General features: G+C 49.3%; 1 protein-coding gene across 6 annotated transcripts in view; it reads right to left on the bottom strand.

Moving 5' to 3' along the window:
- The window catches only part of DYRK1B (dual specificity tyrosine phosphorylation regulated kinase 1B), a 196138-nt gene that overhangs the window by 173097 nt on the left and 7633 nt on the right, over positions 1-15408 (bottom strand). For 5 of the 6 annotated variants that reach the window (XM_081274319.1, XM_081274320.1, XM_081274316.1 and 2 more), the window contains one exon: positions 4734-15354. The exons of the other annotated variant lie outside the window; for it this stretch is intronic. In XM_081274319.1, the coding sequence (XP_081130445.1) occupies positions 14983-15354 (372 nt within the window). In that variant the 3' untranslated portion in view covers positions 4734-14982. Of the gene's footprint in view, positions 1-4733; positions 15355-15408 lie in introns of those variants that run through there. 6 annotated transcript variants of the gene reach the window in all.

Here is a 15408-nt window from a genome sequence, read left to right as displayed (position 1 = left end):
GGGGTCTTGGCATATGCAGTCCCCAACTACTGCTTATCCCCCAACTGCTGGCTTCAGTGTCTTCTCCTCACGGGGGGAAACAACAGTCCACACTCTGTCCCCATCCCTAGCTCTCTCAGCTGCATGGGGCTGGTGAAATTTCTCTTATGGTGCACACCACCTTACCTTAAATTGTCCTCTTTGTGTGTCCCCACCACTCTGGACGAGAGCCCTCACAGACTTTTGTCCCCAGGAGATGCATCCCCAGTACTTGTGTGTGTGTATCTGAATTTGTGTGATTTACAAGTGGCACTGTAATAATGTGCACAACATAAAGCATGTATTAAAACAGGAATGTTTGAAGGATGAGATAAAAGTGGTTATAAATAGACTTTCTTATATTCTCCAACACTTAAAAGGCTTGTCTTGAGGAAAAACTTCTAGAGAACCAGAACCTTCTTCAGGGATGATTACTGTGACCATGTGACCATGAATTCACAAGGGCAGGTGATAGCCTGTCTTGCTCCCTTCAGTATCCCAACCACTGAATAGGGTGTGAAACTTTATTCAACTGTCCACTAAGCTTGTGATTTGTGCATTTTACAGGATGCATTATTCTCCAGTAAAAGAGTTTACTTAACAATAAGCCAGGCTCTATGGCATATGCCTGTAATTCCAGCAACTTGGGAGGCTGAGGCAGGAGGATTGTAAGTTTGAGGCTAGTCTCAGCAACTTAGCAAGGACCTAAGGAACTCAGTGAGACCCTGTCTCAAAACAAAAAGGGCTGGGATGTGGCTCAGAGGTTAAGTGCCCCTGGGTTCAATCCCTGGTACCAAAGAATAAAATAATAATAATAAAAAAGGTTGAAAATTTTCAAGGCTGCATGACATTGAAGTCAGGATATAGAGAAAGTGCATAAAATCCAGGCCACCTCTGGCCCAACAGGCCTGATGCCAGATGAGAGTTCTAGCCAAGAGCCTAGGAGAGAGAGGGAGAGAGGAGAGAGGAGAGAGGAGAGAGGAGGGAGCAAGAAGTGAAGGGCTGGATGCTCAGTTGTTCTTGGTGATGAGTCATAACTGACTGCAGAAAGTTAATGTGCCGATACCTGGTGTGGCATTCGAAATTCTATTTATTCACACACACACACACACACACTATGACTGAACCCAGGGGCACTTTACCACTGTGGTAAAGTGCCTCTCAAGTTGCTGGGATTACAGGTGTGTGCCACTGTGCCTGGCTACATCCAAACACTTAAAAAACTTCAGTTATACTTCAAAGAAAGTTTTATTTAAAAATGTGAGTTCCAAGGCTGTGGGTTTAGCTCAGTGGTGGAATACTGGCTTAGCATGCCCAAGGCCCTAGGATCTATCTTTAGTAGCACAAAAATGAATAAATGAACTTTATACATATCCAACTATGTGCCAGTTAATGAGCTGGAGAGACAGCAGAGAAGAAAACAAGATCCTTCCGGTGGCTTCATGAGTCATCAAGGACCTGGATCTTTCTTTTCTGCCCTGCCACCCTCAGCATGACTGACGCATCACTTAATGACGATTTCCGCCCGAGACTCGCCTCCTTACATGGCACATACAATCACAGTATGCTTCTGAGACTCAACTTTTTCTTGTGCATCTGTAGCTCCTTCATTTTCACTAGCATATAATATTCCATCATGTGGATATACCACAGTGTATTTATCCATATCCCTTTTTAATGGGAAGCAAGTTTGTTTCCAACTTTTAGTATCGGTGCTACTATGAACTCTCTTTCTCACTAGGTGCACATGGTCAAGTGCTGCTTCTTAGCTAAGAACCTAGGAATGGAGATGCTGGACATAAAGGACTTCGGTTAGATTTTTCGAAATAACATCACATCATTTTCCAAAAGGTTGGATTAATTTGCAGTCTCACCAGCAACCTAGATGTCCAGCTCATCCCAGTCATTACCTACAATCATCTTAAATTTTTGTCAGCTTGAAGGTGGGAAGGCGTAAGTTTTGGTGTTCATATAATTAAGGGCTGGCTTTAGTCAGATGGTGGGGACCAAAAGTTTGAGGAAGAGGATTTGGAGAATGATGGTGATGACGGCTGTGTCATGGGTGGGGAATGGTGGGCAGGGAGCGATGGAAAAAGAGGTCAGGGGAAGCACGCAGCATGGCCTAGAGGGGGCGCTGCAGGGAGCGATGGAAAAAGAGGTCAGGGGAAGCACGCAGCATGGCCTAGAGGGGGCGCTGCAGGGAGCGATGGAAAAAGAGGTCAGGGGAAGCACGCAGCAGGGCCTAGAGGGGGCGCTGCAGGCAGGCGACTGCAGAGGGTCATTGTACAGCGGGAATGAGGGAGCCCACTGCAGTTTCCTCAACTGAAGTGGGAGCACCTTTCCATATCAAATTACTGAAATAACATGAATCTCAAAGGAAAAGACCAACACACTGGTTTTTAATGACTATTTAAAGCAATGCTTCTATGCAATTAAGAAGGGAAATTTCTGAGTGGGGGGAAAACAAAAACAAAAAACCTCTATCAAAATCCAAGTTGTGGGGCTGGGGATATAGCTCAGTTGGTAGAGGGCTGGCCTCGCACACACAAGGCCCTGGGTTCAGTCCCCAGCACCACACCAAAAAAAAAAAAAAAAAAAAAAAAAAAATATATATATATATATATATATATAATTTATTTATTTAGCCAGAAGCTGATATAACCACACAAAAAATCATGTCCCCATTTGGAAATGTGCCATTGGCAGAGGACAAGTCCTGAGGAAGGTGCTACTGGAAGGCCATGACAGCTCTATGAGGCAGATGGGTGGCCTGGCACCTGTGTCCCCCAGCAGAGTGGAGAGCAGGTGAAGTCACCATGCGGTGACGGTGTGTCAAAGGAGACACCTGAGGCTGCTTCAGTCCAGGAGTGAAGTGTGCGCGACCCACGGCTTCCTTGTCACTTATAATTCAGTCAAACACTTGCATTTCTCTGCTGGGTTCTGGTGATAACGTGGTGACCAGGATGGACTTTTTTCCCATCCTCACAGCTTTATCAGTCTAAAGTGGGACCAGACCCCTGGATGCTGACCTCACAGGTGGGCAGGGCTGGGATCCCAAGGAGCTGTGGAAGCCCATGGGGGACCAAGGGGGACTTTTTGGAGGACAGTTATCTTAACTGAGACCTGAGAGGCACCTGGAATTCGCTGTGGGAAGGGGAAAGAGGGATGTCCCCCAAACAGGGAAAAGCACACGCAAATGTGTGGAGGCAACAGGGTAGGGTGTCTGGAGTGTTCAGAGCTGCACAATCCAATAAAACCTTAATGTGTGAGCTGCAAATGTAATGTCTACTTTTCTTTCTCTTTTTTGGGGAGGGGGTGTACCGGGGACTGACCTCAGGGGCACTCGGCCACTGAGCCACACACATCCCCGGCCCTGTTTTGTATTTTATTTAGAGACAGGGGCCTCTTGAATTGCTTAGCACCTTGCTTTTGCTGAGGCTGGCTTTGAACCCACAATCCTCCTGCCTCAGCCTCTAGAGCTGTGGGGATTACAGATGTGTGCCACTGTACCTGGTGTAATGTTTAATATTCTAGTAGTCACATTAAAAAAAGAGAGAGAGAGAAACAGGTGAACTTTAATAATATATTTTATTTAACCCGAGATATCCAAAATATTACCATATCAACATGTGATCAATATAAAATTTTTTTGTACCAAATCTGTCATATCTGGTGGGTATTTTACACTTAAAACACATCTCCATTTGCACTGGCCACATTCCACATGCTTAGTAGCCCGGGTTGCCGGCTGCCATTCTGGACGGCACCCTTGCTGTTTGAAGCACTGGCATCACTCGAGAGCTTGTTTGAAACGCAGAACCTCAGGCCCCTTCTCAGACTCACAACCCTTTCAACAAGATCCCAGGGATTTATACGAGGATTCAATATGAGAAAACCAGGTCTAGTTCTGCCTAAAATGCTTCTGTGGCCTCCAACTGCCCTCGTGGCAAATGCTCAGCTACAGAGCGTAGCAATCACTCACTCCTTCATCCGCTCATTCACTCATTCAGCGTATGGTTTACCTGAGCACCTAGTGCATGCCAGGCCCTGTGCTGGGTCATGCTGGTGACACAGCAGGAGCAGACAGACCTGATTCCTGCCCTCATGAAGCTCCCGGCAGGCAAGTGTAATGAGGACCCAAATCAGCGTTCCATCTCGGCCACCATGAACACTGTGCTTAACGAAGTTGCATGTGCGAGGCGTGTCAAGGGGCCTGACCTGGCTTGAGTGGAGACGGATCCAGAAAATAATCCAAATAAGGAAAGAGACCGCGACCATGGCAAAGAGCCACCAGCAGATTAAATGTCCTACTGCAGGGGACAGACTGCCAAGCAACCCCAGGCTGTCTACAGTCACTAAGAGGGATCGCTTTCAGGCCTCCGAGCAGCGAGGAGAAGTGCCTGGAATATAAGGTTACAGGACGCGAGCCAGGGGACCACGCACCATGAACAGACTTGCCTGTATTTGGAAAACTAGGAGAAGGGATGGAGAACCAGGAGGGCCAACCGGCCAGGAGGGGCATGGCTGGGTCAGGGAACTGGAGGTTCTGGAGGTGATCTCTTCTTTAAAAAAAAAAAAAAAAAATCCTTTAAAAAATATATATCTGAATTTACTTTAAACTAACTGAGAGGGAAGAAGAGAGGGCAGGATATGGATGAACCAAGAACAGCGACGTGCTGACAACTGTTGAAGCTATATGATGACGGGGACCTGGGGGTTTCATGTGTAGTTGAAATTTGCCCTAAAATGAAGTTAACAGTGTTAACCCAAAATATCCAAAACATAACCATACCAATATGGGATCTCTCTCTCTATATATATATTTGTATCAAATTTTTCAAATCTAGTGAGGAAGAAACCCCCAAATCAGAAACAAGGCCTTCCCCTTTAAGAATGGAGTCAAGAAAGTGGCTACAGGCTCACAGGATGGGACAGGACTCCTGGGGCCGAGTCCTGCGATGGCCACTTACTAGCTGTGAGCCTGAAGCAATTGATATAATCTCTAAATGTCTCACTGAAAACAGAAAATAACAGCAGCTCCCTCTTAGAGGGTGTGTCAAGGTGCTGAGTTAGGGCTGGGGTCGCTCAGTGGCAAAGCATGTGCTTACCACCCACCAGGCCCCAGGTTCAATCCCAGCACCCACCACCAATGAGATAGAGATCAGGGAGTTCACGCACACAAGGACCTCGGCACCGTGCCGGGCACAAAGAAGGCACCAGGTAGCAGTGGCAGTCATGTTTAAAGCAAGTGCCCAACAGCTTAAGACAGCGGTGTCCGGAAGCAGATGCATCGCAAGTTCCTTAACAGACGTCACTGACCTGACAGCCACTGGCACCGAGTAGACGAGAAGACCCTGCTAACCTTTAACCTTTCACACAACTTGGTTGTTGCAAATGCTTGTGAGACACTGTGGAGACCCCTTACATAGGTCAGGTTGACAATGACTATAAAAATTAACGGCAGAAAATTCCTTCTGTCTACACGGTGGCTGAGGGTACCTGCTATTTTATCCACACCTCCACCTGCCAAGGACACGCACAGCGCTCCTCTGCGCCTGTTCTGTATGGAGCACAGAGCAACAGGCTTCCGTTCTCTTCCTGCAGTTGTACAATTCTTTAAGTAACAAAAGTGATTCCTGAAAAGTATTTCTTCCTCTTAAGCTAAAACACAATGCAATTAATTTTGTTAACTAGTGCCCACCCACAACGGGGTTAACTGGGAAGAAAAGTGACTGGGAGCCAGGAGCACGAGGAGGAGGCCAGAGGCGGGCAGGAGAGGATGGGGCTGGGTCAAGGCCAAGAAGTCGATGGGAGGAGGGAGGGAGAGTGTCCAGGAATCCTAGCCGACAGGCCACAGAGGCTGATGGGCCAGGATGGGGCTGGGGACAGGGAGGGAGGTGTCCAGGGTGAGGCCCAGGCTTCTTCTGGGAGCCTGGAGAATGGAGGGGCCACCCTGAGACAGGGCTGAGAAGAGCAGCAGGTGGGAACTTAGGACGTGGTACATGTTAGGGGTCCAAGGACCTCCAGGTTGCAGCGAGGTGGGCATCCACAAGGCCTCAAGATCCCCCAGTGTGGGGCTCAGAGAAGAGGTCAGGGCTAAGGACAGAGAGTGGGCGACATCACCACAGAGACAGGAAACAGAGCACAGAGGGGAAATGGCACAAAGCGGTGAGAGAACAGAGTCCCCACATACAAGAAATGGGCGAAAACAAAGAACTTTCAAAGCCGCATAACACAGAAGCATCAGGCGACGAGAGTCACAGCCCACGGGGACAAGCTTTCAGAAGGCGGGCAGCGCCAACACTGCCAAGTTTTGCCAAGCTGACCAATAAGAGGAGCACTCACGAGGGCCCAGCGAGCCAGGGCCAGGTTTCTCGTGTCAGGGGGAAGTTACGGAGAAGGGCGGGGGGGCGCCTACGGCTGGACTGGAGCAGGACGAAGGCGGCACCCCAGGGGCGACAGGCATACCCCACCTGGACCTCAGCTCCTGACGTCATTCTCCAAAAAAAAAACGGAACCAGCGCCCCCGGGGCAAGGAGCTGAGTCTAGGGCTGGGACAGGGAAATCCAGCATGAGCCTGGGACACCTTGGAGGGCCAGAAAGTAGGTGCTCAAGGGGGAAGGAGGAGGAGCAAAGAACACAGAAGCCAGCCTGAGAGGGCCCCGGCGACCAAAGTTAGAACAACTCGAATCAAAAAGAGCAACTGTAACAGTGCTGGGTTTATCCAAGGAATAAAGTAAATATCCGTGAGTCCACACTGTAAGTAAAACAGAGAGGGCAGGTCTTCCACACAGGATTCTGAATGATCACTGGAAAAGAAAGAGGGAAATCGGAGACTGTCGTTAAGATGTCACCATAATACCGGCTGCTGGCAAGCTCCACCACGAGAGGCCAGAGGTGAAGGAGAAACAGGACACTGCACAGCTTCAAGCATCTTCCCTGGACTTATCGTTACTCTGTGCTGTGGTTTGGACAAGGTTCGAAGGTTCCTCTCAAAGGTTCAGGTGCTGGAAGCTTGGTGACATGGAGACGCGAGAGGCAGGGGAACACTGGCGAGGTGGAGCCTAGTGGGAGCTGGTTAGGTCCCTGGGGTGACACCCTCAAAGGGACTAATGCAGTTCCCATGGGACCCTAGTTAGTTCCCATGGGACTGAGCTGGGCTTGGTGGTGCCTGCCTGTAATCCCAGTGGCTTGGGTGCTGAGACTGGAGGATGGTGAGTTCAAAGCCAGCCTCAGCAAAAGTGAGATGCTAAGCTACTCAGTGAGACCCTGTCTCTAAATAAAATACAAAATAGGGCTGGGGATGTGGCTCAGTGGTGGAGGGACCCCAAGTTCAATCCCTGTACACCCCCCCGCAAAAACAAACAAACAAACAAACAAGACTGGCCCCTCCCCATTCTCTAGCTTCTTGTCTCACCATGTGATTTCTCTCAAATAGGCTCTTGCCATGATGTCATTTACCATGAGGACCTTCCTAGAGGCTGAACAAATGGGGCCACAAAAACTTGAACTTTCAGTCTCCAAAACTTGAACTAAACAAACCTGTTTTCTTCATACATTATCCAGCCTCAGATATTTTGTTACAGCAGAGAAAAACAGACTAATATGTCATAGTGGTTTCAACATATGAAGACAAATTCTTTTGGTATTTTTCTCTCCAGGATAGGGGGCTTAATATTCCTTCCTTTGAGTGAGGCCTAGATTTAGTGACTTGCTTCTAACCAACAGAGGAAGCAAAAAAGAAAATAATAACACTACAAATGAAAAACCTACAGATGCCATCTTAATGAAAGGATCAAGGTTAATGTCACCCTGGTGAGGATTCATTCCAAAGCCTATAATCCCAACGTGAGAAATACATCACACAAACCCAGACGGAGGGACACTCAACAAAATACCTGACCAGTATTCCTCAAAACTGTCAAGGTCATGAAAAACAAGAGAAGTCTGAGACACTGTCACAGACTGGAGGAGACCCAGGAGACACGATGAACAAATACAACCTGGCATCCTGATTGGATCCTGGAACAGAAAAAGAATATTAGTGGAAAAGCGGGGAACACGTGGATAAAGTCTGGAGTGTAAGAGAACACCGATCAAAGTCAACTTTTTAGCTTTGACAAATGGTACCAAGATTATGTGAGCTGCTAACATTTGGAGAAGCTGCATGGGAAGTCTCTGCATTGGTTCTGCAACTTCTGTACAAATCTAAAGTTATTAAATAAAAAAAAAGTTCAAAAAGTTTTAAGTCTACTAACTTGGCTACGAGTACAAGTTAGTAGTGATGAGCAGAGTCCTAACTACCCTCTGAGTCTTGCAGACCCCACCTCGTGTGCACCCTGTTCCAGGAAGTCCTTCTTGACCTCAGGCTGGGTCAGGTGCTGCCTCTGGTCAGATGCACGCCCATCCTGGCCATGACCATCAGCTGGTGGGGTCATTTCTCCCACTGGACTGTGCTCGGTGAGGGCAGAGGCTGGCTCAGTCATCGCTGTGTCTTGCTCAAGTTCAGAGTAAGGCGTATCTCCTTGGCTATATTGGGAACCTCACAAATAGGCAGAGGCTATGCCTGGATTCTTCCAACCTGACACTTAACCTTTCTCAGCCAGAGCCTACCAGAGCTCACCTTTCCAGTATCCCCTCCATTTACCTAATCCAGACACACCTGAGGCCACACAAATGGCCCTTCCTGCCCACCTACCAAAACAGAGTCAAACCATGCCCCCTCTGCCACATACACTCAGGTGTCCATCAAAATGACATCTGTCAGAAACACACTGTAACCAAACATTTGGGTGGCCTGCGCAGCCCAAAGCCCTCTAAGTCAGACAGCGCTGCAGCAGCCCTCCAACCACGGGGTAGGATAGGATGAACACCCTGATCCCCAGCAGCCAGCAGTCTAGTTCTGTCTGGGGACAGAAGAGGGAACTGAAGGGCGCTGAGAAGGAAGGGTGCACACAGCCAGGGCAAAAGCTCCCCCAGGCCAGCGGAGCCGCCTGCAAATGGAGGAAGGAGGAAGGAAGGAGCAGAGCAAGGTCTCAACGGCCTTGTTTGTGTCTGTCTGTCTGTCTATCGTGGTCCATGACCCACCCACGTCCACGACCCACCCACTGTGCGCCCAACGTTCAAAACACACCCGGCCTCTGACCATGACTTGATTGGCCTGGGCCTGTCCACACCACTGCCCCCTCTCACTGAGATGCTGCAGCCACCCACCCCCCACCCCCCAAGCCTCCCAGCTCTCACACCTCATTTCCATCCATGCTCCCTCCCTTAGTGATCCTGGCCTGGGCTTTCGGGCCACCAATATGCCAGCATCCCCAAATTTACACCCCTGCCCTGACCTCACCCCTGAAGGCCAGCCTCACGCCCCCTGCCTGTGCGCCAGTCCATCTATCTTTCTCAGACAGTTCACGGCTCGCCTCCTTCCTCTGCACAGGCTGCTCCGACTCCCCCTTTTTAGCCCTACACCCACACCCCACATCTTGTTGATTTTCACTACAAATTATACAAAAAAAATCTGACCACCTCTTTTGCTCTCACCCTTGCCAAGTCCCCAGCATCTCTGGGCTGGATCCAGTGGCCTTCCCTGTGGAGTCTGGTGCCCACAGGACTAGGCTCCAGACCTCAGGAATCCTTGCAGAACTTCAGATCCTATCGTTTTAGTTGAAAGGGCTCCGATGGCCACTCAGCACCGAGGTGACGTTCTTACTGCGGCCATCAGGGCCTGGATGACCTCCACCCACCTTGCTCCTTCTGCTTCAACAACAACCATAACCACCACCACACCCATGCCTTGGGGCCTTTGACCTGGACTGTCCCTTTTCCTCCTTGGTCAGGACCTGCACTCACATTTTACTCACAGACACCTTCAATACGGCCACCTATAACCCCCCTCGTCCCTCCCCCTCCAATCCTCGGCTTCCACAGCTCTTAGCAACAGGATTTACTCACCACTCATCTTGCCAACAGGGTACAGGCTCAGAGGAGGCAGGCTTGCCATGAACACCAGTGCGCAGAACAGCGCATGCGCCCGAGAGCTGGGGCGTGAACATGGGAGTGTGGCCCTGGGGGTCAGGCAGGACAGGTGGGCTCCACTTCAAAGAGGCTTGATAATTAACCATCTACTGCATCCCTAAGGAGAAAGACCAGGAGGAGCCGCATGCCAACTGAGGTCGGATCTGGTACTCCGAGGAGATCGCCAAGTACATTTTGCCATTCTGCCTCTCTACCAGTCCTTCAAAACACAAAACAAGACCCCCAGCCCAACAAGCTTGTCTTTATCTAACTGAATACCACTTTTATTTTGGGGAGAGGAGTACTGAGTATTTAATCCAGGGGTATTTTACCACATCCCCAGTCCTCTGTTTGAGATTTTGAGTCAGGGTCTTGTTAAGTTGCTTAGAGCCTCACTAAGTTGCTGAGTCTGGTCTCAAATTTGAGATCTTCCTGTCTCAGCCTCCCGAGTCCCTGGGATTACAGGCATGTGCCACCATGCCTGGCTTGCATATCATGTATTTATTTATTTATTTATTTTTTCAGAGTAGAAATTAGAAGTTTATTAAAGGACAGCAGAAAAGACTTCTCCCGGAGGAAGAAGGGGACCCAAGAGGTGGAATCCATCATTTATTTTTAATAACTGTGAAAATTTTAGTGCTGATGAACATGATGCTGATATTAGCTATCACATATGCAGGGCTTACTGTGGGAGAGATACTATGCTACTGCTTTATTAACTTTTCTATGTCTTCACTATTTCATCTGTACAATGGGAATAATAATTAGCACCACTTAAGGTGACTGCAAGGATTCAGTCATAATAGTAAGATCTTGAAAAATATTAGTTTGTTTTAGTTAGCTACTGCTGTGTAACAAATCATCCTAAAACACAGTCATAAAATACCAACCATTTATTTGCTCATAATTCTGCAATTTAGGCAAGGGTCAGAGGGTGAGAGGACTCAGGATGGTTTGTCTCTAATGCAGATGGGGTCAGCTGGCAGCAGTTAAAAATCCAAGGCAGCATCACTCTCATCAGCTAAAATAGCCAGAGCAGCTAGAGGCTGCTGGACCTCTATAAAGATCAGAGATATGGAAAAATGTGCTCTATATGTGTAAAGCGAATTGTAATGCATTCTGCTGTCATATATAACAAATCAGAATTAAAAAAAAAAAAAAAAGGCAGACAGCACTGCAGGAGTCCTCCAACCAGGGCTCTAAGAGTAAAAGCAGAAGTTACCAGGCCTCTTAAGGTTCAGGCCCCACATTTGGTAAGTGCCACTTTTCACTGCATTCTATTGATTAAAACAAATCATAAGCCAGTCCAGATTCAAGGGAAGGAAGGAGACTCTGCTACTTCACAGGAGAAACAGCAAAGAATATGTGGTTGCATGCCGGGTACGGTGGCACATGCTGGGCACGGTGGCACACGCCTGTAATCTCAGCAGCTTGGGAGGCTAAGGCAGGAGGATCACAGTTCAAAGCCAGCCTCAGCAATGGTGAGGCACTAAGCAACTCTGTCTCTAAATAAAACACAAAATAGAGCTGGGGATGTGGCTCGGTAGTCGAGTGCCCCTGAGTTCAATCCCCAGTACCAAAAACAAAAACAACCCAAACATAGCCTTTAGGTCCAAACATCACACACACTGTCCATGGAGTTAGTCAAACTCCTGCACAGCCTCAAACCTCTTCCTAGGATCCAGATCAGATTTCCTATCAGGGGCTCACAGCATCCTCTCCCTTTCTTTGTAATTCCACATTTGTGAGATTACCATTTGAAACCTCATCCCTGAGACTGGGTTCTTTGGGGAAACTACTTTGTCCTCTGCTGTGTTCCCAATACTGAGCATAAAGCAGAGGCAAGATAAATGTCTGCTAAACGTGTTGAGTCCTCAGAAAAGTTTAAGGTGGACCCTTTGAGTAGTGCAGGGATGGCCCCCAGATACTCTGATCCAGATCTACGCTCTGAAAATGGCTCAATCTGAGAAGTAGTTAGTGAGTCCTGCTGTGTGCAAAGCCACTCCTCTTGGGTTTGGAGATAAAGCATGAAAGAGATAATCAAAGCCTTGCCTTCATGAAGCTGATTGTGTGTGGGGGAGGGGTGTCAATAAACAAGATAAATTGTACAGTGTGATAAACAGTGATATGATTAACATAAGGAAAAATGGATGTCAGTGGTATAATTTTTGAAGGATGGTCATGGAAGATCTCAAGAAGAAAGTATTATCTGAGTAAAAAACTAAAGGAGGTTAAGGAATGAGTATGGGAAATCTGGGACATGAGTCTTCCAGGCAAAGGGAACAGCAAGTGCAAAGGTCCTGAGGCCAGTGTGGCTGGAGCAGAGTGAGTGATGATAGTCCACCATGTCACAGAGATGATGAAGGCAGACTGTGCAGGGCCTTACAGGCCATGAAGAGGACTCTGGCATTTACCATGGGTGAGATGGAGCCATGGAAGGGTTCTGAGTAGGGGAGGGATAGGACCAATACAGATGTTCAGAGTCCCTTTGGACATGTGAAAAACAGATTGAATAGGAGCAGGAAGACCATCAAGGTGCTACCACAGGAGTTCAATTTGATAAAGATGACTTTGGAGATACCTCCAGAAAAACAAGGAGGTATGAGGTAGACAGTTGGTCAAGAGCTCAGGGGAGTGGTTCTGGGCTGGAAACAGAAATGTGAGACATACATTTCTGTGCCTGTCTCAAATTCTTCATGGACCTACATGATCTGGCCCCTTCTGATGTCCCTAGGCTCATCTGGCACCTTAAAGTCAAGGGTTCTCTCTCTCTCTCTCTCTCTCTCTCTCACACACACACACACACACACTCACACACAACCTGACTCACTTCCTAGCTCTGTGATCTTGGGCAAATTACTTAACTACCTCTATTTTCTGTACCTTTATTTGCAAAAGGGAGATGACAATAGCACCAGTCTCCAAATACTATTAATTCCAAATATTTTTACTGAGTGAGCTGAGTATAGTTCAGTGGTAAAGCATTCAATTCCCAGTACTGGAGAGAGGGAAAAAAAATAAGGAAAAATTTAATTGGGAATCTACAATCTGTTTCACGTGCTGGAGATACCCCTTCCCCATCCCCTCTACCTCTTCCACAAACCTGCCAACTCAACCTTCTGGATTTCTCTCCTACCAATCTCCATCCTTCCCTCCCTATCATAGCCCCTGCTCTGATCCATCCAGGATCTCTCTTGCCTAGGAACCTGTTACAGAGACTGCCAGACCCCAGCCTCTTTGCTATCAATCGCAACAAAACTGAAGCATGCTCCCTGACTTCTAAAAATCCTGTAGTGACTTCTCCTTGTTCTCAGGACAAAGGCCAGCTCTCTAGATGGTCAAGAAAATGTCCCACGAGTTAATTCATTCAGAACTTTCAAAACGATCTCCACCAAAATATAAAAAACAGGTTCTTTCCAGGACTACCTTTGTGCATGCCATTCCAGGGGACTGCCCCCCAACACATCCTTCTGTCTGCAGGTCTTAGCTCAGCTCCTACTCTCCCTGGAAGCGCCCCCTACTCTGCCTCCTCCCGGTTCTCACCGCGTTCCAGGATGATCAGGCACAGGTCCGCAAGGATGTCCTGGCCTGTCTTCCGACAGGAGCTTCCCGCAAGCCGCCTAGTCACAATAACCAGTGATGGCTCTCGTGACAGGGCCGCGTTAGGCCTCAGCGCCTACCTCCTGCTCCAGAACCGTGAGCACATAACCTGCACGCTGTGACGAGGGACCCACCTTCCGCATGCCCGCCAGCCACACACCTACGCAGAGAACTGCCCAAACGCCCCAATCACGACTTCCTTCACCTCTACTGCCTGCCTCTACCAGGCGCCCGAACAATCCCGACTGCTGATTGGCTGCCTCAAGTCCCGCCCCCACGCGTGAGCAGAGAATTCTGGTCTTCGTAGTTTCCCAACGAAAAATGGATAAAGAAACTATGTCCTAGAACTTCATTTCCCAGGAAACGCCACGCCCCAGCAGTAGGAGAACGTACCCTTTGTGAACCAGGAAGTTCCTGATTGGCCAGTTGAGAAAGACGTTTCCAAATTGCCGGGGAACAAGACCACTTACCTGGAACCCAGGGAATATCTTTTTGCCTGAGACTCTCAAAAATGCTTTGTTCGCAATGATTCCAAAGGGGAAAACCAGACATGGACGGGGTGAAGTCTGTACCTATTGCCTGCCTGTCCCTCAGGTGGCACTAAAAGGGCCTGCTAAGTACACCCAGCATGTACCGTTGGCTGCCCAGCATAAGGAGACCCGCCTGTATATTCTGTGGCTTATGAGAGCATAACATGGTATTTTCCAGACAGAAGAGAAGGGGGCCTTTACCTTTCAGGGCCTTAGTTTGCCCTGGAAAAGGCAAATGTGGGATAGGATCCTATCCAGATTTGTCTAGGGATTCCATAGCCCCAGAACTTCTGCAGCCCCAAGACTGAACCAACATCCCTAATGTCTCCAGAAGAGATGTATCCACACCACAAAGCTCTTCTGGCACCCCCCCCCTCCCCAAACTCCCTTCCCCACCATGCCTCTAAGGGCCAGATGAGGGGAACCAAGGCCCTGCAAACGCTCAGGCAGGCATGTGAGAAAGCTCTTTACTGGGGGGTACAGCAAGGAGGAGCAAGGCCATCTCCCCCTACCTGCCCCCACCCCCTCCTAGGGCCCTGGGATGAGGGGGGGTCTCCCCTTCACCGGACCACCACTGTCTTTGGTACAATAAATAGAAAACAAGGGGGGATAGGGGGTCAAGGGTCCAGTCCTCAGTGGGGAGAGTGTGGCCAACCCCCTCTCCTTGACACCCTGCCCCAGGCCCCAATCAGTGCAGGCCTCACCCACCCCAGCTGGGTAGCAGCAATTCCAGTCAAGGGGAGAGATGAGGATGGGAGCCCAGGGCCCCCAGATGGGGGGAGGGTATGGCTTCAGGAGGGGCCCCAGGGAGAGGGCAGGGTCATGAGCTGGCTGCTGTACTCTGGGGTACACCACGAAGGCCTAGGCGAGGCCCCAGAGTGGCAGGGTCATCAGGGGGTGGGAGAGGTGGACGACCTCCTGTCATCCGAGTCCGGAGGGCTGAGGCAGCCGGGTGCTGGGGGGCAGGCGCTGGGTGAGGTGGGGAGCAGTCTGGAGGGCCGCCCACCAGGCTCACATCCATCAGCTCCGGGGGTGGTGGCGAAGTTGGTGATGGGGGACGGCCAAGGCATCGGGGTTGAGGGGGTAACTGGGCCCCTGTCCCCGGCAGTGACGAGGCAGAGGTAGGGGCTTGATGTGTCTTGTGGGACACATCACCCCCCGCCCAAGGGCGCAGCGGCTGGGAGGGTGGGACCTAAAAAAACCAAAGCAGCAGTTGGTGAGACAGACCTGGGTCTGAAAGTCTAGG

Source organism: Spermophilus citellus (assembly GCF_964194105.1).
Source record: "Spermophilus citellus genome assembly, chromosome: 18".
NCBI lineage: Eukaryota > Metazoa > Chordata > Mammalia > Rodentia > Sciuridae > Spermophilus > Spermophilus citellus.
The sequence above is the reverse complement of the archived record's forward strand: the minus strand, read 5'-3'. Positions and strand labels throughout refer to the sequence as shown.